At 34.1% G+C, this 27,097-nt stretch overlaps 1 protein-coding gene across 4 annotated transcripts in view; it reads right to left on the reverse strand.

The window, feature by feature from the left end:
- Positions 1-3,370: 3,370 nt before the first annotated feature.
- The window catches only part of LOC127868663 (ras-GEF domain-containing family member 1B-like), a 128,049-nt gene continuing 104,322 nt past the window's right edge, over positions 3,371-27,097 (reverse strand). For all 4 annotated transcript variants that reach the window (XM_052410600.1, XM_052410599.1, XM_052410602.1 and 1 more), the window contains 14 exons: positions 17,063-17,158; positions 15,474-15,563; positions 14,430-14,507; positions 12,593-12,681; positions 11,460-11,601; positions 9,622-9,774; positions 9,104-9,271; positions 8,529-8,672; positions 8,115-8,249; positions 7,759-7,854; positions 7,421-7,477; positions 7,052-7,118; positions 5,011-5,083; positions 3,371-4,649 (listed from right to left, as the gene is read on the reverse strand). In XM_052410600.1, the coding sequence (XP_052266560.1) occupies positions 4,631-4,649; positions 5,011-5,083; positions 7,052-7,118; positions 7,421-7,477; positions 7,759-7,854; positions 8,115-8,249; positions 8,529-8,672; positions 9,104-9,271; positions 9,622-9,774; positions 11,460-11,601; positions 12,593-12,681; positions 14,430-14,507; positions 15,474-15,563; positions 17,063-17,158 (1,407 nt within the window). In that variant the 3' untranslated portion in view covers positions 3,371-4,630. The remainder of the gene's footprint in view (positions 4,650-5,010; positions 5,084-7,051; positions 7,119-7,420; positions 7,478-7,758; positions 7,855-8,114; positions 8,250-8,528; positions 8,673-9,103; positions 9,272-9,621; positions 9,775-11,459; positions 11,602-12,592; positions 12,682-14,429; positions 14,508-15,473; positions 15,564-17,062; positions 17,159-27,097) is intronic.

Raw genomic sequence — 27,097 nt, forward strand, 5'->3', positions numbered from 1 at the left:
TATGCTCCAGTTAATTCATCTTGATGTTCATTCCCCAATAATAATTTAATTAGGGTTTATTGGATTGGATGTCTTAGAATTGTGAACATTTCCTACCGTTTTTTATGACCGGCAATGGAGCTATCTGCATGCCATGCACATAACAACTGCAGCTATTAAGAGCAGACATACAACCAAAACGAAATATGATCTTATCCATAACTGTGCACAATCATATGTATAGATATTGTGATATTCTTATATGTGTTTATAAATAAGCCATAAGTGTTCATAGTTTTGTGCTTTAACTATATAATCATTTTACTATTTTGGTTTAATTTACTGGAAACATTGGAGCAGACTTCAAGGTTTTATTTAACAGTGACATTTTAAGAAAAGTATGTCAGATAGGTATGCTCAATATAAATAGAAAATCAGGGGTCATCGGTTATGGTTTTACTTAATGGTTTTACTGCACATCTAGATACTATTACAATGACACAGACTTGTTTGTTTTCGCTGAATATTCACACAATTTAAATAATAGTAGAACAGCAACAAAGCCTAGTTGTGCTTCCCAGGAAAAAAAGACTGAAAACATCACACCATATTCATATAAAAATTACGGTCATGGTATTTGTTTGCTTCATTCCAATCTATCATGCAACAACACTTCTATTTTTTATTATAAATCAAAGCGCTGAAGGCACAGAAGTTGTTCGCTATTGCATAATTTAAGACGAAACTCATTTTTCAAAATTATTCGCAAGTTTGAAATGAACACAAGCCATTCAAATTTATAAAGAGTGTGTCTTAACGCAGGGGTTGAGATATGTGTGCTTTTTTTATCATCATATTTATATTATAGAAATAACTTAGACAAAATAACAACAACATGGCCCTTTTTTGAAGTTCTGAAAGCATAGAAAGTATGATTAAAATTTTTATGAGAACTGAATAAAGAGACATTTGCAATCACCATCATATTAAATGAATATTGTTGGAATATTGAATACCTATCTCACTAAGAATATAATTTCATGATGGAAATTCCCTGTACAAAACTTTTGATTTGTGACACCATATACAAATTCAACATAATTATACAATAAGATAATTATTGTTTTAGCGATTATAAAGCATTTTTGTTGTTGTCTATCGTATACCTGTAGTAATTGGTGACGTTCAACGTTTTATAAATTGAGAACTGAGAATATACACAAACTTAACCTTCTACTATTGAATTGCTAGCACTAGTGAATACATAACATCACTGCTATTTGTAAAGAACAAAAAAACGTTTTCCAGACATATTAAATTTAACCCCGCTATAGTAGCATGAACTATGAACAAGGTTACGAAACATCCCACTATACTGTTTTATCAGCAATAGTTTTATTTTCTATTAATAGCCTCAGATTATGAATGACCTGTGCTGAGCAAAAATACTACGTCATTAAGACGCAGCAGATAGTAGACTATTTACAAACAGGTGTCCCGCAGTCGGAGACATATGCCCCTCCAAACAGGGCTTTGAACTAGTGACCCCAATTTCAATAGGGGTAATCTAAGTACCAAGCCATTCGGTCAATTTGTTGATGAGTTATTGATCGGAAACGATTTTCACACTTATTGTGACCTTGACCTTTGACCTAGTGACCCCAATTTTAGCAGGGTCATCTACTGTCCAAGGCCAATGCGCATGGAACATATCAAGCCAATCGGTCGATTCGTTGACGAGTTATTGATCAGAAATGCTTTTCCCACTTATTGTGCCAGTGACCATGACCTTTGACCTAGTGACCCAAATTTCAATAGGGGTCATCTACTGTCCAAGGCAGATGCACATGAGAAGTTTCAAGCCAATTGGTGAATCAGTTGACGAGTAATTAATCAGAAACGATTTCACTTTTAGTCTGTAACAGTGACCTTGACCTAGTGACCTCAATTTCAAAAGGGGTCATCTACTGTCCAAGGCAGATGCACATGGGAAGTATCAAGCCAATTGGTGAATCAGTTGACGAGTTATTGATCGGAAATGATTTTACTCTTAATGTGTGTCAGTGACCTTGACCTTTGACCTAGTGACCCGAATTTCAAGAGGGGTCATCTACTGTCCAAGGCCAATGCACATGTGGAGAATCAAGCCAATCAGGCAATTGGTTGATAAGTTATTGCTCGGAAACAATTTTACACTTAGTGTGATAGTGACTTTGACCTAGTGAACCCAATTTCAATAGGGGTCATCTACTGTCCAAGGTCAAGGCACATGTGAAGTATCAAGCCAATCTGTCTATTCGTTGACAAGTTATTGATCGGAAACTATTTTCACACTTAGTGTGATAGTGACCTTTGACCTAGTGACCCCAATTTCAATAGGGGTCATCTACTGTCCAAGGCCAATGCACATGTGAAGTATCAAGCCAATTGGTCAATTTGTTGACGAGTTATTGATCGGAAACGATTTTCACACTAAGTGTGATAGTGACCTTGACCTTTGACCTAGTGACCCCAATTTCAATAGGGGTTATCACCTGTCCAAGGCCAAGGCACATGTGAAGTACCAACCAATTGGTCAATTCGTTGACGAGTTATTGATGGGAAACGAACTGGTCTACCGACATTCAGACTGGTCTACCTACAGGTCAACCGACAGTCAGCATAACAATATACCCCTTATTCTTCGAAGAGGGGCATAATAATTATAATACAAACATTGTTTATTGATCCTTTTCTATATACGCTCCGTTCAAAAATATAGTCGACCAACTTAAACCTCTTGCATAAATTATACAACTCTTTCTGGCGCGGATGCGACAGATGCGGTGGTTATAAGGCTTAGCGTTGTTAAGAGCAGACCGACTTACAACGCGTAGTACTAACCTTAGTTGTTCGCAAGCGAACAACTTAAGAATAAGACACAGTTATGTAGAACGTTGTAAGCCTACAAGAGTTTGTATTGCAAGTTTCAAAAGCATTATGTTTAAATGGTTTCATATTTGACTCTAGTATTGAATGGTTTTTAACTTTATTACAGGTGCTTTGTAAAACCTAAGAGTTCAAAAATTGCTGTACTGTAAATTTTGTTTGCATGTTTGGTCCACACAAAATGGTTATACACACTGAAAAGGCCCAATTTTGACAATTTAATTAATATGTATTTTGACCTTAATGTAGGTCATTGACCTCAAAGTTAGAAATGCGGTTCAAGAGTGTGACATGCTTTCTCAGCAAGGTTACAAATGGTGTCACATTTCAGAATACTTCCAGGCTTGGGGAACTTTCAGTTAAGACAGGTCTTATAACAGACAGACAAGACATGTGATTCCTATTAAGCTTGCTTGCCTTGCATACTAGTAGGGGTATATTAAACAAAAGATGACATTTTCTCTTTTCATGTTTTATCTTCATTTTAAAAAGTGCAAAGAACTCACAAATCATGATCTGGAAATAATACTTTTAACACAAAATAAGTTGATGTTGTGTTTTTTTTAGTTCTGAATGGAATTGTTGTGTTTTTTGTCTTAAATTTCATCAATGATCGTGTCTTCATTGAAACAAATAAGCCAATCAAAGAACACCGTCATCAAAGAGTCTTATTTTTATGTCTACCAAATATTTCAAGACTTTAAGACTCTTTAGTTCATATCTCAAGTTTATTTTAAAATTTATTATAAAAAGTTTGAAAATTAACATGTAAGTTGTAACATACATTGATACTTGAATTGACTATATTCTACATGCTATTGACAATAACATGACATAAAAGATTTTATTTTTGCAAGAAATAAAATGGCACAGTAAGCAGTTCTGCTAATCTCATACATAATCAATAGCAAACTACTGAACAAACAAAAATTGGTCCGACTGTAAGACCGAATATACATAAATATTGTAACAATATAAATATAGCCAACAAACATATGTACAAAATATACTTAACAAAATATGCCAAAAATACAGCTTTGGTTTCAAACACTGACCAGAATTCATTTGCCATTTTCATGAAGATATTACACTGTTCATAAATGTTAGGCCCCAACCATGACAATTAAAATACAACAAGACCCTATCGCCGTTGTAAAAAAGTGATATGATAAGAAAAAAATGAATACAACCGAAATGAAATGTTTGGGTCCATGGTCAACCAAGTGAAATAAAAACAAATAAGAACAAACATGAATCATTACAGGTTGAATCTGCCTGTAATCTACCAGTAATTATGAGCACTTAGTTCTTAAAGCACCTGGTGGCTCAAGCTAGAGTCCCTTAATGATGTCTTCATATTCAAAATGAAGAATAACTATGCCTCATTAATGAAAACAAATGAGCTTAAATATCTATGCTAACAATGCACTCCACTAAACTGTCCCAGTTTGCGTGACAGTTGAATAAAATGTCCAAGTTTGGATCACAATCAACTGAAATGTCCGAGATTGATCTCCCAGTGTGGGTAGCAATCCACTATAATATCCCAGTTTGGATTGCAGTAAACTAAAATGTCTGCTTCAATTGCAATCCACTGAAATCCACCAATGTGTAAGGCAATTTACTGGATGAAAGTGTGAAAGTTTACAGTAATTTCATACAGCCCCCATGGTCCCTGGTTTGTACCCTGATTTTAGCACCCAATGAACACAACATGAAGTGGTCATAAACCAGCTTCAGCCCTGAAAAAGTAACATAAAATTCAAATAAACCACAAAGCATAATCTTATCGGTTCTAAATTTTAAGACAACATGATAGGAAATGTAGTTCAACTAAGGGTATAAAATAATAAACTTTATTTATTTGACTTTGAACAACTAGGGACATAAATATATAATATTACATCTAATTAAATCTAGTCTTTTTAACTTGGGACATAAGAACATACTACTACTAATAATAATGATAATAATATTAAGAAATGGACAGAAATAGAACACAATGATAAATCTTAAAGCCTTTTAAAAAGTAATAAACATGTGACCATTTTAATAATTCACATTAAAAAAGCATAAGTTTGCCTCAAGTTTGCAAGAACATACTTGAGTTTCTTGTGTCTCTCCTTGTCGTAACTGTTCTCTGGAGACTCGCACTCGTATGATGCCAGTGACAACGCTGCAAGATAGAAAAACGTATCAGCTTACACTGCCTGGCAATGGTAATTTAATATAACTTGTTTGTACTATGGACATTAAAATGGAATTTCCATGAAGAAACTTCTAAAAAGTGTTATTGTGTGTTGATTTAACAAGATTTTTTTTTTCTTAGCTTAAAGACTCTCACGTGAAAGAAATTGAAAAACAAGAGCACCACCTTGCGGGTGCAGACCGCTCATCTATTTTCTTTTTAAAGGTGAAGGGACTCTCATTTTCAATCACAAAGGAGGGAGGGGTGGAGTGAAGAGCGGTGCATTGTGTGGGGGTGTGGACATTTATTACATTTTCTTCCAAAACTGCGAAAAAAAGGGAAAAAAAAATCGGGGGGGGGGGGGGGGGGGGGTGGGGTGGGGGGGTGGGGGGGGATTCTTGGGTGCGATGGTTGGACGGTATTTCAAACATAAAATAATAAAAATAAATATTTGTGTTTTTTAACCGTTTCATAAAAAAAAATTGGGGGGGGGGGGGTGAGGTGGGGGGGTATAGTGTGAGGGTGTGGTGGTAATTTGTGAGATGATCTTAAAAAAAAAAAAAAATAGGGGGGGGGGGATTCGGGTGGGGGGAGGGGGGGGGTGGGGGGGGGGGGATTCTTGGGTGCGATGGATGGACGGTATTTCAAACATAAAATAATCAAAATAAATAGTTTTGTTTTTTAACCGTTTAAAAAAAAAATTGGGGAGGGGGGTGGGGTGGGGGGGGGGGTATAGTGTGAGGGTGTGGTGGTCATTTGTGAGATGATCTTAACAAATAAAAAAAAAATAAAAAATAGGGGGGGGGGGTGGGGGGGGCACGGGCGATGGTTTGGGTGGAGTCTATTGTGGTATGTCAGGTAAGAGTAGTTTTGTCAAAGTATCAATCAAATCTAATCATAAATAAAGAAGTTATGGCAATTTTAGAGAAATTTAATAATTTGACCTTGAGAGTCAAGGTCATTCAAAGGTCAAGGTAAAATTCAACTTGCCAGGTACAGTAACCTCATGATAGCATGAAAGTATTTGAAGTTTGAAAGCAATAGCCTTGATACTTAAGAAGTAAAGTGGATCGAAACACAAAATTTAACCATATATTCAAAGTTACTAAGTCAAAAAAGGGCCATAATTCCGTAAAAATGACATCCAGAGTTATGCAACTTGTCCTTTTACTGTACCCTTATGATAGTTTGCGAGTGTTCCAAGTATGAAAGCAATATCTATGATACTTTAGGGGTAAAGTGGACCATAACACAAAACTTAACCAAACTTTCAATTTTCTAAGTATAAAGGGCCCATAATTCCGTCCAAATGCCAGTCAGAGTTACATAACTTTGCCTGCACAGTCCCCTTACGGTAGTTAGTAAGTGTTGCAAGTATGAAAGCAATAGCTTTGATACTTAAGGAATAAAATGGACCTTAACACAAAACTTAACCAAAATTTTCAATTTTCTAAGTATAAAAAGGGCACATAATTCTGTCAAAATGCACGCCAGAGTTATCTAACTTTGCCTGCCCAGTCTCCTCATGATAGTAAGTAAGTGTACCAAGTTTGAATGCAATAGCATTGATACTTTCTGAAAAAAGTGGACCTAAACGCAAAACTTAACCAAAATTTTCAATTTTCTAAGTATAAAAAGGGCACATAATTCAGTCAAAATGCACGCCAGAGTTATCTAACTTTGCCTGCCCAGTCCCCTCATGATAGTAAGTAAGTGTACCAAGTTTGAATGCAATAGCATTGATACTTTCTGAGAAAAGTGGACCTAAACGCAAAACTTAACCGGACGCCGACGCAGACGCTGACGCCAAGGTGATGACAATAGCTCATATTTTTTTTTCAAAAAATAGATGAGCTAATAAATACTTTTTTTCTGAATGTCATTTTTCATTATATAACACATAATTTTGTGTTAATTGTGACATTAAAGGGAGACTTCTACTTGTTGTGTACTTACTTGTTTCTGAGAAGACAGGAGAGGTTAGAACGTAGTGGAGAACATCGGTGTGCTTGGCAAAGGGACACTGCAAAAAAAATCAGCACCCAGATAAGCATAGGAAAGAAGACCACCTTGTTTACAAACATACAAGTCACACATATCTGGCCATGACCCACACTTCAAGAAAATAAAACTGATTATTAGACAAGACATTTAAGACTTGATTATCTACCTATCTTTCTCATGACGATATCTACAAGTTGCCTTACAACAAAGTTGTTTACTATCAGAAACACATAGGTTAATTCTGGATGATTATGAAAGTCATAAGTACAGAAAATATCCTTAAGAATCGGGGCAATGCAGAACAAGTGTCAAGTCACCTACCTCCACTTGCTGCCAAGTTACGAAGTCAGATATGTGCTTTGCCATCTGCCAGAATTTCTGAAAAAAAAACGGAATATCATTGGTTGATATATAATGAAAAACAGTTAATATATGATGCTCCCAATCTAAGACAGCTGCACATATTGGGTTGTTAACGTCAGTCTGACAGTTGGTTGGTCTTTATTCCATAACACAATCTGTTTTCATCTATTTTTATCAAAATATTATTTTTACTTTATTGAAAAGATTTCTTTCAACCTAGAGTGGACATTTACAAACAGCTCGTCTTTCCTTTTAAATAACGTTAAGTAACAACTAATTGTTGATTTGTTAAATACCTCAAAATTTATGTTGCCATTTTCAAATCTGTTGGGGCAGCCTTCATTCAGGAAGTAGATGTCCTTGACAAAGAGACTGAAGAAGGGGATCACAATCTGAAATGGAACATATAACACAATAGTCAGCATTGTAATCATCTGGGAAATGCTAAGAGAAAATTTGAAAAAAAGAATCATGGAGACTGAAATACAGCAATAAAAGTTGACAGATTGACAGCATGTGCAATACTGAAAGGACTTTGAAATTTGTAAAAACAGCTGTAAGCATTGTTCAGACTACATTTTACTTGAAAATAATATTGCCAACACATATGACCACTGTATTTTTTATCATTTTAAGATACAGTAAGTCGTACCTTTTCTCTTGCGTCAGTTGCACCCTGCGCCCTCCACATGGCAGCCTTCATGCACGAGCGGTAGCTGCCAAAGTTGTTGGACGGGTCCATCTGCAGCTCCAGGATACCAAACTTGGTCTTGTTAACCTTTGCCCACTGGCATAGAGGTAAAATAATTGTGAAATTTATGTTGAAGTTATCTGTGTACAATATAATTATCAAAATGAAACACTTGATGCACAATCTATTTATGCATATCATTTTAATGAATTTACCAGGATAATGAATTTTGCGAATTTAGTCCAGGATAATAATATTTATTTAAATGCCTTGTGAAAACCTAGAAAGAACTACAGTACTCCGCATTCTTAATAGATCTATTAATTTAATGAGCGATTAAAACAATGAAACTTGCATAAATCTAGAAACACTTACAGTCTTCTTCAGTCGTGACACGGGGTTCATGTTCATGCCTGCAATGATTGCCATCAAGGAATTAAAGTTGCCGATGTTGATGCATTCTTTCGCAACGTCTATAAAATACTCCACAAGCCGAACCCTGTTTTTCTTTTTTAAATGCTGAAAAGGAGAAACAACAATTAATTTACAAACATTAATGACATGCTGCCTGATAACAGATGATGGCAGAGTTATTTTTTGTATTTATTATGTAATTGAACTGTAATTGAATTTAAGAGAATCGTTTTGAAAAAAAAAAAGCGTATATGAAGGATTGTTTTGTCTAACTGAAAAGGACCCAGACATATCAAATATTTTACAAGTTAAAACTAATGACCAATTTTTTAACAATTCTTTTGTATACATTTATAATCTTAAGCTATTTAAAATAAATGACGAGTGAACAAGAAAATGAATTCAATAACTGAAATTAAGCATTCATGGAAGTTGATGGCTATTATTTATGATTTTTTGAAGATTGCAAATGAACTGTTAGTGTCAGTAATACTGGTAATACGTTCCATAATTTCTAGTGATATGAAAAGACATACTGAGCAAATTTCTGATGCGACCAGGTAACTGAGTCTGTTGAACCACTGGACGTATGCCTCAAGATTGTGAGTCTTCTTCATGTCCCTGTACACGGGCACTGTCTTGGAGGTCTCCTCCTTAGAGAACGCCTGCACAAACTCCTCCGGCCCTATCTGACTCAGACGCTCCTGAAGAAGGCAATCAATGGTTTGCTTTTATGTGATTTAATTGATCAAAGTACATACAAATTAAGGACAAAGCTCCTAAGATAGTATGCAAATATTTATATTTTCTCAAAAGATATTAGCAAATGATTGAACTTCACAATCATTTATATCATCTTAGCAATTAAAATGCCTTCTATAGCAGTATGTTAACAAATGAAATCCGTCAGTATGTTAACAAATGAAATCTTATTTCGTTGTTTGTTTTTTTTTAGAAAAAATAGTTTCTGCCTATAACAGAAAAAAGACAATTAGTTGACCAGTAAAAATATAGCTAATTTGAAAATCAAAGGGCTGGAAGATATGAGTCTCACCAGTTCAATGTGTGTGAGCTGCTCTGCCAGCCTAAGGGGGCTGGGGCACACCTCCATGATGTCTGTGGTTGGCGCGATCTGGGTCTGTGAACGCTTGATGGCCTCGGCATTCAGCTTCGAGAGCACCTCCTCGTAGCGGTTCAATTGAGCAAGCTGCAAAAATAGTCAAAAATGACATAACTGCTTATGACAATTTCGCTTACAACTTCTTAAAAGAGCTTTGGTTATATTTTGAACACGTACCTCAAAGTCAAATAAACCCTCAGAGGTAGAACATTATGATAGCTTAAACATCCTCAGTGATACCCAAATAACTTCTCAACAGAATTTCATAAAAGCCTAAGGGCCTGAGGAGGTATTTGCCTTCTTTAATTATTCTGATAAAGCCTCCTTGTTTCAATGAGTGAAGTAACAGACAGCATTTGCCAGTGTATCGCTATGGACATATGCCATTTTTTTGGAACTTTTTTTTGTTTTTAATCAGTTTTCCAGAAAAAAACACATTGTTTGTACAAAGGATCTTTCAATCTTAGCTTGTATGTATTTTTCCTAATTGTTTTCTCAGATAGGTAATCGCCCCAAAACCAGCCCCATTTCACGGATAATTACACTGAAGAGATAAGATACAACACATTCATAAAACTGTCTTGGAAGTCGATTTTACATCTCTCATTACCTGGCAAGTCTGTTCATCACAATCACAAGTGTTCCAATGCCAAAGGATGGTGTGTTTTTACATGGATTATGCTAGAGTTTGAGCTTCTAATATTTCCTGCTTATGTCTATTAAAGGTCAATATTCATAATCATGTTCATGTTTATCACTATTTAGTTATGAGTATTCACAATTTTAATTTACTATTCAACCATATGCAGACATAGATTTCCTGACACAACAGATGTCAACAAAAGATTATGTGCCTGTTCAAATGCACCAAAAAACCTACAACATTTGTTTTCAGGGAAACAAACCACTGAGGAAGATCAATACCACTTCATGAGTCTGTAGACAGCACAGTGCAATAAAACTAATCCTTCCCCTGACAAAATGCAATAAAACTGCACACCATGCCCCTGTGTCTTCTTGAGAACAATCAAATTCACATTGCATGCCTGCAACATGCTAAGACTTCCCTACTGAAAATTTTCTATGATAAAATAATTTTTTCCTTTCAGCATGTGTACAAAAATGCCAGATTGCTTAGAGGGAAGTTAATTTTCTCAGAAAATTAAAATCTGGAATGCACGAAACCATGAATATGAACAGTTTGACGCTTTAAAAATAATTGGAAGCTAATATGTTTCACTGGCAGACAACCACCAGGTGAAATGATCCAATTAACAGTGATAATGATAAACCTTACCTAGTTGCCAGATCATTCAAAATTTCAATAATGCTGATAAAAAATAAATATAAAAAGCCCAAAACTGACATTAGTGATGAAATTGATGGAATTATTTTCTTTATAATTTAATGTTACTGACATTATGTGTCTGAAATAAGCCGTTGGAGTTTTCTTAATTACAGAGCCATTGTTCTGAATACTAAACTACTACAATTTCATGAAAAAAAAGGTCAGACGATAAATACATTATTTAGAGTTTTTGAATACAAATTCATAGTCACAAAACATTAGATCAAATATGTACCATGTTCTGTACTACAAAAGTAGGTTTTTTTAGTTGTAAATATGAAACACTGATACACTGTTTCGCAGGTATAGTGCAGTGACCTCACAAGAAAGCAGTCTGCAAATACAATTTAAGATCCAAGCAGCAAACCCACGTCATGTGCCTACCTTATTGAGCAGGTTATGTGTGATGCCCCCATATGCCTACCTTATTGAGCAGGTTGTGGGTGATGCCGCCCATGTCCTGCCTCAGTTCCGGGTACACCCGCAGTACCCGCTGGGATATCTCCTTCAGCTGCTTCATCATCCTCTCATCCCGGAAATCGTACGGAAACATCTCAGTCCACTCACTGGAGACAGGAAATATTGAGTAAAGGTTTGATTAAATAGGAACAGTAACTGTCCACATTTACAGAAGAAATACTTTATGTTTAAATGTAGAAAATATTTAAAACGAGATATGCCAAAGGATAACAGCCAAAGTCCATTTACAGAAAATGAATCAAATGTTAAATGCAGGATATGATCTAACAGATGCTCCAGTAATTTACCAAATGAGATTTATTGTAATACAGATTAGCAAAGTCTACAGTAAAGATGTCAGTAATGAAATTCGCCACTTTGAAAAATTTTGTCAGCAAAACCCCTAATTGTAATAAATGAACACTCACAAAAAATTAAGCCAGTTAATTTTTTTTAAGCAAATTGTTCATTAACCGCTCTAATAAAGGTCCATGTAATTTTAATGCAGAAAAATGAAATATTCAATCCATAAATGGCTTTCACAATTATTGTCATTTTAAAATGACTAGAAGCAGAAGAAATCACATACAGAAAGAACATCAAACTGACAATTTGCATGCAGCATTGAATGATTGGTGTTCCTATGTTGTCTACCCAATCAAAATATTTATGTTTGTGCAGTTTGTTTGTAATTGACAATCTAGGGTTGTCTGTTTTTGCAACACAGCCTGCAATTTCCTGACAATTAATACCCAGAGGAATGCTTTTACAGATTTCATCACTTCACCAGCTATCCCTCAAATCACATTTTAACTAATTCATGATACTGTTAACTCAATAAAACCTCTCTGGTGACAGGCTTTTTGTAATTTTTTCCTCAGCAGGCTAGCTTGATTAGAAAATTAAAGCGATATTTGCAATAATGATTCAAGGAGAAAAAAAAATACTTAATATATTTTAACATTGATATATTAATTTGCTTTGACATGATGATGATGATGATACATGGTGCTGATGATGAGGTTTTTTGTTGAAGCATCAAGTTAAATGTCCTTCATCCTCATTTCCACATATTGTAACCATGTTGCTGTGATTTACCTGAGAAGTTGGATGACATTCTGTCCAAACTTGCCCAGCTTCTGTTTCTGTATGTGGTCACTGGTGAGGTTCTGTTGGAATGTACACACCTGCAAACATAGGACAGCATGTCATAGCACTTCAATGCCACTGGGTGTTGTACACAACTTAAGTAGTTTATAAGGCAAATTTAACTTGCTTTATATCTGTGAATAAATAAGAAGCAGTAATTCAAATACAGTCCAACCTGTCAATAAAGACCACTCAAGGGATTTGGTTGTTGTGGTCTTTGTTCAGAGGTGGTCTTTATTCGCAGGGTCGATCGCAAACTTTGCAAAATATGCTAGTAGTTTTTTAACAGGTACCTTATCTATGTATGTGCTCTATTGTTTAAATGTTTGAATACTTATGCATGTATAATGAAATAAAGGATTGAAAACACAGTTTTGTTTTACATTTGTATATTTATTACATGTGGTATTTCTATTCCCTTATGTTTTTATTATTTATTTTATTTATCATATACTGTATAAATAACTATTGACATACATGTATACGTTCATGTACATGTAATTCTACAAAGAACAAAGTACAAAATACACATAACATAGCAAACATTTATACATGAATCACTACTACACAACCAGTAAAGTTGACAATGATGGACAATAAATGATATCTTATATTTATATAAGACTGAAAACATCCAAGAATAAGATTCCAGACAGATATTCAACGTACCAGTAGAAACAACAAAACACAATAAGCACTACGACCCCCGTCCCCCTCCACTCAAGACACACACACAATCAAAACACTCACTTAAAAAAATCACTTTAAAATGCTTTGAATTTGAGTTTTTCCTACACCAAGATCACTATCCACTCTTCTACAACTGTGTCCTTTACCTAACAAACTAATGACCTTAACGCGTTCTTCCAACGTCAAAAACTTACGCTTGGAAGCCATGATGGTTAACTTGAACTGACAATTACTTTTCTATAATCTATGAACGTCTTATTACGGAGAAATTTAAGAAAAGAATAACTATCAAAATGTTTGTCTTCAATAGGCATCGTAAATGATATGAAACGTTAATTTCCTTAATGTGTTTATGAAAGCTCAAAATTTGTCTTTGATATTTTTGGCAATTAGTACATTAATCGCGAGTCGCTTAAATACAAAGGCAAGTTTTTACACTTTCGACAAACTGTCAAATGCATAAAAGAAGCAGACGACTACCAATTAGCAATGCATGTTAATTAAACAAACAACTGCTATCAAGTGCAATAAACTGTCACTTGCAAATATCTCCATAGCGACAGACGAGTCCACTGGTAAGATGTGTATCACATGACTACGCAGCGTCCTGGCGGCCATTTTGCTTTTTGAAAGTTGCGAAATCGTTGATTTTTATGATTGCAGTGGTCGTTGTAAGCTATCAAAATGGAGATTTGGGAATGTAAAAGGGTGGTCGTTGGTCTTTGTTCACAGGTGGGCTTTATTCGCAGGTTCAATATATAGTGAAATCGTTCGGGAGGAAATCGGTGTGGTCGTTATTGACTGTTGGTCGCTATTAACAGGCGGTCGTTCGGGCAGGTTGGACTGTACATCATTAAAGTACATGCGGTAATAAATCAGGTACATGTCTAAAGCTACCTTGTAAAGTGAAATAAAAAATATTTTGATAAAATATCTTCTGCCATAAGGCAGTTTGAACATTAACCTTTAAAATACATTTGCACGCAACTGTATATATAGAAAGAACTGAAAAACACACTTATAACTGAAGTGTTATAGTCCTAGATCCTGGACTCACATAGGCATGCAAATGGAGCATGAAATATTCCTAATTTACCTGACACACTTCACCGAGCAGCTCATGAGGTCGGATGAACAACCTCGAACTCAGCAGAAATGTGAAAACATACGTCCTCTGAAAGAAGTAGATCAAAAATAACATCAGTACTTGGAAACTGGTTAAGCCTGGAATTAATCAATTTCTTTAAACGCTTGTGCCTTAAGTCATAATGAAGAGCGAAACAACTATTTATAAACTTAGATGAAGAGTAATAAACAGTTAAGAAAGCTATTTATTTTCCAGGTGCATTTTAACAGGAAATACGCCAAAATAACAGTTATTTTTCACATTTTTGTTTTGTTTTATTCAGGTGTTTAATACTAGCACAATCAGTTTTACAGCTTTAAATTATCAAGGGAATTTCCTGTTATAAATTTCCATAAGATACACATAAATACCCACTTCTCGTGCATATTTTTATATCTTACGGTATATATCTTATGGTATAAATAGTATTTAAATTCATATATCATCTAAATTTGATAACACCAAACCATAATAGCATGGGGAATAAATATTGTTTATTGAGAAAACTCAGCAAGTTGAATACATTCCTCAGATAGATTTATGTGAAGTATAGAAAGGTTTCATTGTAACCATCTCTCTCACAAGAATGCAACCCATCCAGACTAGTCATGAACACTGGAGATAGTGTGATCACAACTCACAAGAAATAATTAAATTAATGAGCAAACCTCTTTTAGCATCAGGTGCACTTAAGGGAAACAGGTAGGTAATTACATCTAGATAAACTGTAACTGCAATTAACATGGTTGCTTTTGATATATTGGAACATTTTGAGAAAGATAAATATTCAATCAAAAAATGTCATGGTAATGCATAAACAATGCAGTTGTATGGTAGGTTTTCAGTTTCAGTGTAAGTCAGATTTCCTACTTCATCTCCTAACCTCACATTTTTCATGAATGGCATATTGTAAAACAAATTTCTTATAATCCATAAAAACACCCTGGTTCTATGATTTATATAAAAATTAAATTGCTTAAAAAATGTTGAATTGTTATGTTCGCATACACTTACATCAGGGTTGTACTCTGTTGTGGGAACCAGATGCTGAATCAGGGCTTCCTTGGAACCAGCCACCAGGTTACCATCCTTGAACATCAGTGCCTGAAACATCATCATAATCATCATCATCATCATCATCATCATCATCATCATCAACAACATCAACATCATCATCATCATCATCATCTATGATATTATCATAATTATCATTATCATCACCAACATCATCATAATTTTCATCATAATTGTCATAATTAATGTCAGTGGCTTAACCGTTAAGCGCCATCACAAAGGCTTACTGCTCTGTGTCCTTCAATGTTTTTCTGACTATATGAATCACTCACCACCATATGACAGAACATCATTAATCCTTCAGAATTGAAAGATGAAATCTGCCTCAATATGAATTGCTTTTTATACGCATGAAAAACAAAACTGCCGACAAGGCAACCAAAGACTTTCAGAAAAAACACACACACACACTGCTGAAATCAACAAAAGTAAAGTAAAACAAAAACAAAAAAAAACTTCAGCAAAGTACATCATTAGCTCTGCCATAACAAGGTAATCTACTGATGCCATCTTAAGTGTTATTTTCCTGCAATTGCCAATTTCTCACACCTATAATGCTTTTTGATAGGGTCATACCACATGCTATTCTGCACCGCATGCAGCGTATGCATAAGATTCTGTAAGATTATTAATGTCTCAAAATAATGGCAACCTCAACCTCTCGACATTTTCAACAGCTCATAATTGTAAGTGGACATAATTGTGTCTTAATTGCTTGAAAGGGAATAACAGGAAAATTATTGTTGAAATCTACTATAAATGGCATGCTAAGGAATCTTATTACGGAAAAGATCATCAAATTAATGGCATGGCCTTGTATGGTTTTTGATTCTCGTGTCGGTTCCCATTCATGTAAACCTCTTAATGATGCCTCATTTAGGCCACCAATCAAAAGCTGGGAATTTGTATGAGCTGATACAAGCAAAAGCAGCAATATCTAATTATATTAAAACAATTGTACCTTCTAAAGTGGACACAATTTTTATATTCATTCCAACCTGGTACTTTTACAAACAAAGAATAAAATGATTTGAACTAAACTCACTAAATCAACAACTTATAAATAAGCCACAAACCAGAGAAAAACATTGTAAAATATAGTTTCACTTACCAGGGTTTTTTTTGGCCCGATTTTATAGCCGAAATTCGGCTATGTTCCCAATCCCAAAAAGTATACTTTTTTCCCAAAATGTGGCAAAAAATTCCCAATTTCCAAAAAAAAAAAAGAAAAAAAGGCTAATGAATTTATTTTCCCAATTTCATGAAAATGCCGATAAAATTCCCAATTCCAAAGCCATGGGCTATCTTCCCAAAAAGTGGAAAAAAAAACCTGCTTACAAATGCAAACGTTTTTGTCAATGATGTTAGATTCTGAATAATTTGACCTTATTATTGTTTTTATCAGTCAATAATTAATGATCAATTAGAAAAAATGTCTTTTTTTATGACAAACAAAAGCAGAGTATAGGGATTTAATGTTGCCCCATGTTGCAAAACAAATACACCAATGTCAAAATGTGCATACTTACGTCATTTTCGTTGCAGTTTGTCGCATGGCAATCATAGCCTCCTCCTGCCTTGTCAAACATCTGGGACAGACTCTGCATCTGAGGAACAACGTTCTTCTGGAAATACAAACACAGCAGGTGAATGCAAGTTGGAATTATTAACACTTGTATGTTGTATGTATGTCTCTTTGAGCTTTTCATTACCATCATTAATGTTGTTTTTTGAGCAATATGAAATAAACATTCACACTTCCGTCTCTTCCGTTCAAGAATGTTTATTTCATGTTTTTTCATTCTTTTTTAGTTATCCTTCTTAATTTACCTTATCCTTATATTTAGTAAAATAACTCATTCAAGTTTTTCATATTTATAATTTTATGATTTTATACTTGACATTATTCACTTTGCACTCCTTAAAATGAATGCAATACAAATGCAAAATACCTTACTATCAAACCAAATAAAGAATGCATATTTAAAATAACATTTACCTTAGCTAAAAGCCTCATGACTGATAAGCCTCACAACACTGATTCCAAAAAACACTTCAAATACTTAATATTAGTGAATCAAAATGTCAACTGTCAACCCAAAAATATGAGTCTAATAAGAGTATAATATGAGTCCAAGCACACAAACTGTTTTGAACAGAAACTGTAATTACAGTGGGTAAAATAGTTAACTGTCAAATCCTCAACACCACTTGACTGCAGCCACAGTGATTGACTGGCAAGCTTGGGGCTCTCAAACACTTGACTTCTGATAGGGTCACTGATAGCCAACACCATAAACCACTAATTGGTTCCAAAACATCCCTCTACCACCAGTATTTTGTTGTGATAACTTGTTGATAGCGATCTATAAATCTGATAATGCAGAAAACACTGAAAGTTTATATAGTGACCATTTGAATTTCCGAATCCAATGGAAATCCACTCTATTAATAGAAGTGAGCAAAACTCCATAAAATACAAATTGCATAATGAGAAATTCTTTTAATTAAGTATTCTGGTTTTCTATATTATTCAGTCACAAGATAAACCAATTAACAAATAAGGGCTTTCTCTTCATATGAAGTGACATGTTTCCTTGTCATAGTAAGTGTTTCCATGTTGCAGCTGTATGCATTAAATTGTATATTAATTGTTACGGATTTAGTGCAGTCTAGTGTTAAGGTGCCATAGGGAAATCTAATGAAGGAAAATATTTAAGTTAATTTTGAAATATAAGATCATCTCACTTAAAGCAGTTTCATGACATCACATTGAACATAATGAATCATGCCACAAGCATCCATCATGCAATCATTAAAAGATGTGCCAATACAATGCTATTGGTCTAAATTAAGTGAAACCATTTAAAACTATCTTTTTATATGCACACATTTGGAATGACAAATATTAAATGTGGGCATGTAACCACATAAACAATGCAAACCAAACCGAAACATTATTATTATTAATTAGTGAGACAAAAATAAGATTAACTTTCAATCATAAATAGTTGATCTTTAAGGCATTGCTTTTTTAAAGAAAAAAATGTTTTGAAAGTATATCTGTCAATAACATTTTTCATGTCAAATCAGATCATCATACATATTCACAGTCACTGTTGCAAAGTGTGCTTTTTTCATTTTGGTATGCAGACAAATCAAACATGCATTTTAGCCACAGTGAAGAAGTGCCACTTTTATTGGAGGGCAGGTTCAGAAATGTCATGTTTATGTGCCACTGTTTACTGAATATAATGAACCAACTAGCTTGCATTAAGCCATTACATTCACAACTGCTGCCAGTTGTCAGGAGACTGAACCAAAGCAATTTGAAGCAACTATTTCTGAATAGACCATTTAGAAACCATCACTCATTTCCCAATCTCCATCCAATCAGACTTGAACATGCAAGCCCCTCAAAGCCATGGACAGCTGAGGTCACAGGAGTAATTAACCCCTGGTATTCTCAGCAAACAAATTCTTGAGCTTCCCACCTGAACCATTACAAACTTTTCAAAATACTTAGAGAACACCTTCAATCATCAGGTGATTACAATAGAACATGTTATGTTGTTTGGTTGAAGCTAATTAGGAACAATAAGTGGATTCACCTGCATTCTTTCCTACCTGTTCTTTATCCAATTACCAATTATCATAGTCTGTAAATGGAACAGATCACAGCAGGTTACTGCTTGGAAAATTTCAAGTCCAATAAACAGCATGGCAACTCCTTTCCAAACTAAATGAGGTTAAAAATTGGGCTCAGGTGGTTGGGATTATCAACAATGGACTTGAGGGATTTTAAAGTAGGAATTAACCAGGGCCTGATGACTTTGCCTTGAACCAACAATCCTCCAAACAACCAGGCAATCAACAGAGGATATCCCCCAGGAACAATATAGAGTAATATTCTTATTTGAAAAAATTCCTACATTTACACAGGTGGTGAAATTCATGGTGTTGTGCCAATAAAAATTACACCCACTAATTTTCTTCTAAAACCTTCAAGGAAAAAAAAAACGAACATCATTTACCAGTTAAAACTTTGAAAAGTGACTTATATTCCTTATTACATTATGTTCTTCATACGAAACAGAAGAGCATGGTATTAATTTTAACCAAGGCTTAATAAATTATGCTCGGTTACAAGCCAGACTATCAAAGAATAAATTTGTGTGGATTGAGCACAGCCGCCTGTGGCATTTCTAATTTGTGGTTTCACCGCCCACACTTCCTACAATAACAAACTTGTTTTGTTTTCATTCAAGTGCATACAGCCAGAAAATTATCCCAATGTCCACCACAATGAGCTAATGTTGGACCTACAATGGACCCATTTTCTGCCTGTTAATTTTGACACCAACACAATTATTTTAGCACTTAACTTTGACACAGGTCAGGGTTATATTTAAAGCAAAACATATATTATGATTTCAATCAAAGTTTTGGTCAAGGTTATATTTAAAGCAAAAAAATATATCAAGATTTAAATCAAAGTTTTTTGTATAATCCAAACATAAAAACTTTCATGTGCAAAGAAATTGGCTATCAACTAAGACTTTGTTTCATGATCGACACTTGATTTACATTGGAAAGGGAGTTTAGCAAATTCAAAATAAGGCTTGACACGAACATAAGTCTTCAAACTTAGGCTTTATTTCTACAAAGCATCAATGAATTATATATGGCATTAGAAAGTGCCATAAAAAACAAATTAAAGGAAAAGATACAAAAAATATGATGTTTAATCCATAAAGAGTGCATGTCATCAATGAAGTCGAGTGATTACTGCATGTTATTGGCACTTGTAGGAACTATTAGAAAATACCTGGTTGGTTGCTTCTTTTATCAGTTACTGAATAAGTGAACTTTAATGTTCCATAAAAATTATTCTCCTTTTATGGGGTCAAACGATTTACCTAAAATATGGCTCAGGATATGACCTGCTTAAACATGACCATAATATGACCATTCACTATTGAATAAAGCACCCAGAACTCATACCCATGCATAAGGTACAAGGCATCAGAGCTTGATGGCTATTTTCGGGTCAGGTTTTAAAGCTTTCTAATATTTTGTCCACTGCTGGTATCACCTTGGACCAGCATTACCTCATACAAGAAAAATAGATGACAACTGTAATTAAAAAAATTAAAACTTGAATGCCCCCTAAATGTTAATCGTGGATCCAGCCCTGCTATTGCTAACATACACAAGACCAGTACTAACATATACTGTTACAAGACACCTGCCCCTGGCAATAGTACTCATCAAATCACTAATGAGAATTAGCGCTTATGGTATATATAGTCAGATTACAAATTATGGACAACTAAACATCCATAATGCTTCTGCAGATGGCCAATAATTTCTGCAGCTGTCCATGTTTATAATCTAAGGTCTCCCTATATAAACATACCACCATGGTAATGTAAACAGTAGTGTATGGCATTTCAAAATTGCCCTTAGCACTCCTGATGAACATCAAATGAACTATAAAGACGTATGCACACATTTTCATATGAGCCGTGTCATGCGAAAACTGAACCTTTTGCCATATGCCGACAGGGTATCTCCAAATCAGCAAATTCATGAACACATGGACCATTTAATAAGACCAAAAAACCTTGCATGTCTTAACAGCCGACAGGCTAGCTTCTGACCAGACTGCGCAAATGCGAAGGCTGATCTGGAACTATGCTATATACATATGGCATAAGACCCATTTTTGCATGACACTGGTCATTATGTGACCCATACAACAATGTCTGTATGGCAAACAAACTGCATATCTTTACTGGAGATAATATAACATGGTGCCTAGAGAATAACATACTTAATTGCACTGCTAACATTGTTAATTATATTTACATAAGCTCTAAAAAAGGCAACTATTTGAATCACATCTAATCTTGACTATATTTCCTCTTAAATGAGATGAATAATTCAAAAAACGTTTCGCTACTTGTCAGTCGTCAACTCCTGTGCATTTCATTACCATGCTGTTATGCAAATTCAAAAAGCTCATGTACAACAGTAACTAATTGCATGTACAAATGACAAGAGGCCTGAATGTAGAACAAACAAACATATATTGACCTTAAAAACACTTATTTTATTTAAGAAGTTTATGAAAACAAGCATGATTTAAAAGAGCAAAAGCACCTAGCGGTTAGTTGCAAAACAACCTGTTTGATGGAGATAAAACCATCATGACTCCATCACATGATAGATAATATCTGAACTGGAATTCACCTTGAAAAAAAATCATGTTTAATGGAGCGATGAACCAGTGTGTGTATTTATGCTTTAATCTTGTGATTAGTTCCAAAACCCGCAGGGGAATTTCCTGGAAAATACTGGCAATAAACAAAACATGTTTTGTTGATACCATCCGACTAAATTGAAGCAAATTAATCATAATAAAAACATAATATAGGTTGATCAAACTTACATAACTTCAAAGGGTCTCACTTTTTATTATTAAAATCATTAAAAACACGATTCTTAGTCAAACTTACTCTACTGACTCCGAATGCTAGCATATTTATCTTCATTTTTTGGTACCAAATCATGATATTGCAATCATTATGAAACACTTGTCATTTGTTATCTGGATGTACTTAAAACTGTTGAGATCTATCATAGATGAACCTGCTGAAAATACTTCAGTATGCCACCAATGATACATATTTCACCAGGATTAGCTAGCAGGACACACAAGGATTACAATCAGGAACTGTCATGCCTCACCCTCTGTGATTACAGATATACTGCCCCACTGTACCACAGCCCAATGGAAGCTCACACAACTGCCACAATGTTTAGAATGGGGCTTATCAGTCATGTTGTGTCAATCAATTACCTATCATGGAAATCATTTAGTCACAAATAATTATATGGAAATCAGTCTGATAGTTCATTTGTTTAAAATATAAGAAATACATGATGTTTGCTGACTATTTAAATATTGAAAGAAGGCATACAGCATACTTCAAAATGGTTTGTGTGCCTTTCTCTCTGCCTTCCTGTCTAATTTGGGCCCATCAAATGCTATCAAAGAGGCTGATGTTGAATGATCATGTGACACATTCAACTCCTGAATAAAGGGACTTCAGTTTATACAATACTTAAATTGCAAGATATACTTATCAGCATTGGTGCTTGGTGGGACAGAATTTAGCAATATCTTGGTAATTAATTGCTGATTAAAAGCTGGTTATCCTGCCCTCAGCTTCAACTTGACTCTTCTTCATGGTTATTTTCCGCAGTTGTTAATTTTAAATACCAATATTTTAAATAGACATGTTTCATTGTTCATGGCATTGTGAACAGTGATATTATGATTATAAAAGGGAAACAAAATATGTATTTAAAGTTAAAACTACCTAAGCAACTAATGAAATATTAAGATGCTCAACATTGTTTCTTAATTCATATTTGTTCAAATACTATTTTACACAGTCGTTTTGTCCCAAGTTCAATTAAGTATGTAATTTAATTGCTCTCAAATGTTATATTTGATACAAATTATCATAGCAATATTTACATGGTTTAAAAAGTGTCATAATGCCACCTTTACATTTTTTTCTTTTAAAATTATGTAAAAGCACATGATTTTTATTCCTCAACAAATACAATCTTAAATGCTTCATTTTTTAAGTAAATCAAATACCATGTACAGTTAGACTGTATGTGGTCTCCATGAGATAACCATTATTATGGCATAGAATACACAAAAAGCAAAAAAAAAATTGGCCGTAATTTACATGAAAGATTGTAAAAAATAATTTAGTATTGTACAGAAATATGAATGCCTATTGCTTTTAGTCATCCATCACATCTTTTATGAGATTAGTAACAGCTTGAAGAGAAGTGGCTTAAAGCTCTCCTGACTGCTATATATCGGAACATGAAAATGTTGCAATTGATGTGAGTGGGCTTAAATTGCTGCTATTAGTGTCAACAAGTGTCATGGAGACGTATCTGTTGTCATCATTCGAGAACGTCCTGCAGTGGCATCGTTTCATATTACCAAGAATATGCATTAAGTTTCTATTGTATTTCTTATGAAATTGCAGTAGCTATTTATATATTAATTTGAAATATAATCTTTAAAATTGTACTGTGATTAATTGAAAATAATTACTTTTTTAAATGTATTTGAGATGACTCTTCTAATACACTTTGAGCAATTATGGTTTATCTGCACAATCATATTGATTTATTTTTCTTAAAAAATAAAACTCTAAGAAAAGTAAATAATGCTTAAGTTAAGTCTGCTTGCATCTTTAATAACTGAATAAATTTCGTCCTTATAATTGTGTGATCCTTGATTTTTACGCAACACGCAACTCGTATAAAATGCTCCTAAGATAAAAAAGGTAAAACTTTTTATGATGCACATCACACGCACAACAGTTTTTCATTGGCGCAGAAAAAAGCATGTCTGCTTTTTAATTTATCTTCATCATTACCAGCTGTTGTTTTTCATAGATTTTCATGCAAATAATCTACATGAGGAAATAGCAAACATATGTGGCAAAAGCCATTTTACATAAGCTGCATTCATATAATAACAGATAAGAAGCATTCAAAGAAAATGCAGCAAGTGTAATTCATGTTCTTTTTTTCATAAGGCACAATTTCCAACTGATTAGAGCTAAGCATTTTCTCCAGGTAAATTCCCCAGGTTCTCATCTATATTGCATCATTTACATGGCAGAGCACATTCCTTGCATAGTAAAAGTGAAAAGCTTAGATACTAAAACATTCTAAACAATCATTGCAACGTAAACAAACCATCACCACATTTTAGACGTTCTTGCCCTTTTCCATAATTCACTTTGCAACAACGTTTTGATGAATTACATTCAAAATAAACTGATTTTCAAGCTCAATTAACATACCTACAATTTATCCATGCATGAAAATATTAGGAGTATAATATATAACTCATCACTTATTTTATTGTATTTACATAATTCCTGACAAGAAAACAAAATATTATTTTGATACAAAATTGCTTTATAATTACAAGTTAATTTAATACCTTTGCAATGTTGTTGTTATTTTTCTCCTTGTACTCCATCTTTGCCAATAAACTTCTTTGTAACATCAGCTTTTATTTATTGACTTAAAAGCATTCTTGCATAAAATCAAGAGTCCATCAACTTTCGTCCATAAACCACAGAATGTCACTCCATAATTCACATTGAGTATTACCAAATTTAAACCACGCTAGGGAAATAAATAATAATTCGCCAATGTCACAAATAGCATCAAATTTAGCAAAATGTACAAAAAGTTTATTTTACCAGTTATTTTAATGTTGCATTTCAACAAAAAGTTGCATTTCGCTGCCACACTTCCTGGTTATTTCACTCTATAAGTTCAAGATGCATTTATCAAACACTTGTAACTAAATAAAGTTCTGAAATCCCCTGAGTTTATTCCTTCAATTTTACATCAAAATAACTTGTGTCCTGATCAGCAATCTTATGTTTCCTTTTTTAAACGATTTCTAGTTATACACACAACCTTGACTTTTTCACCACAACTTCAAGTATTCACAACAACACCATTAGCAGGCAATGATACCTTATTTTTGGTATTTTCTTTTTTCACTATTTCAGTTTTACTATCAGTTTCAGTATAGGATAAAATCCTATTAGTCCTGACTCAACCTATTGCAACACTGTGAGCCTATTGAATGAAACAGGCAGTTGATGTGCAAGTTTTATAGTAGAGTAAGGCAGTTATCTGCTTCACCTATCCAGTAAGTGAGGTAAATAGAGCAGTTTATGCAGGGCGAGATTGTTTTGTTCATGGGCCATGAAACTGTCTTGCATTCATAATATGATATATTCATATCTGATTGATAACTGGGCTTTGATCAAACATGAATAATGATTTTCTGTCAGCTAGGGCCCTCATAAGAGCCGATCTGTAAAATGTAGGCTACTGATCAGATATCTGATAGAAACAATTTATCTTTATCACAAATACTATTGTTTGTAAACAAAGGATGCAAACTTAGGGGATCATAAAAATCATTTTTTTTATATTGATCAATACCTTACTGATTGGTTTGCAAAATTAGCAGATTTGACCAAATTTATTAAATTGAATTTTAAACTAGTTTTTTAATCAAATAAAATGATTAGAGATTTTTTTTTTAAATAAACTGTATTGAGACTTTCCCAGGCTACAAGTAAGTTACAACCTGGTGGGAAATATTGGTACAAGTATTATCAAAACTGTAGCTCTGTGTATCAGTAAGGAGCAACAAAAGAAGAAATAATACATATCACATATCATTTCAAATATGACAAAAGTATAGCATGTCAATACATAATATCTGTATTTAAGTTGATAATAAATAATAAAATATTCCCCATAAATATTTATTATGCTCAAACAATGGTTGAGACCTCTGCTATTGATATAATTAGAAACATAAAACTAATGATTAGAATACCTTAAAATTGGCTCATATTTATAATCAAATATATATTTTCCTATAACTATATATAATATCAGGTTTATAGATACAATCTATAAATTTGGAAGTAAATATTTGGCAACCATCTAAAACCATAAAAACCTAACATAATATTTGGTTTATAGATGAAATCTACTTTGGAAATTAATATTTGGCAATCAACTAATACCATGCCAATTTGAAGAGGTTTAAATAAGTGATGAAATAACCGAGCACTTTCACATTCCCACTAAATCCTCTAGTTAATCAGCCAGTTATACTGGAGACATAGAATATGGATTAAATTCTCTAACTCAAGATCAAATTCCAGCAGGTTACCCATCTATGTAGATAAGAATGTGAAAGTACATTTATAAGAACATTTAAGTATTTTGCACGAAAAATAGGCTTTAAACAATTGTTGGGTTACTAATGGTTTATTTTTATATAACAGCTAAGATAGGTCTATCAAAATTCACTTGATCACTTGACAATGTTCATTTGCCTAGATAATATAAACTAAGCTAAGAACCTATTTCCTTACCCAGATTTTGACACACCACGACAGTTAAGGCTAATCATACATGATATAATGCACAATTCATGCAAATATATGTTTCCCTTTGTTCAAATTGTGATCCAATTACTAATGTACTTGGCCAAATAATACATTGATAAACTTTCCAAAAATATTTCCTTTTTTATTCAAACAAGTTTGAGCCCCACTTAACTTAATGGCCAATCTGAAACCAAATGGTCCCAGGTTTGAATCCCACTTTACTTAGTGGCCAGCTTGCAACCAACCAAATCACCAGGTCTCAGGTTTGATCCCCACTTAACTTAGTGACCAACTATAAACCAAATGGTGCCAGGTTTGATCCCCACTTAACTTAGTGACCAACTATAAACCAAATGGTCCCAGGTTTGATCCCCACTTATTTTAGTGGCCACCTTGCAACCCAATGGCCCCAGGTTTGAACCCCACTTAACTTAGTGACCAACTTGCAACCCATTGGTGCCAGGTTTGATCCCCACTCAACTTAGTCGCCACCCTGCAACCCAATGGTCCCAGGTTTGAACT

Source organism: Dreissena polymorpha, chromosome 2 (assembly GCF_020536995.1).
Source record: "Dreissena polymorpha isolate Duluth1 chromosome 2, UMN_Dpol_1.0, whole genome shotgun sequence".
NCBI classification, from domain to species: Eukaryota; Metazoa; Mollusca; class Bivalvia; order Myida; family Dreissenidae; genus Dreissena; species Dreissena polymorpha.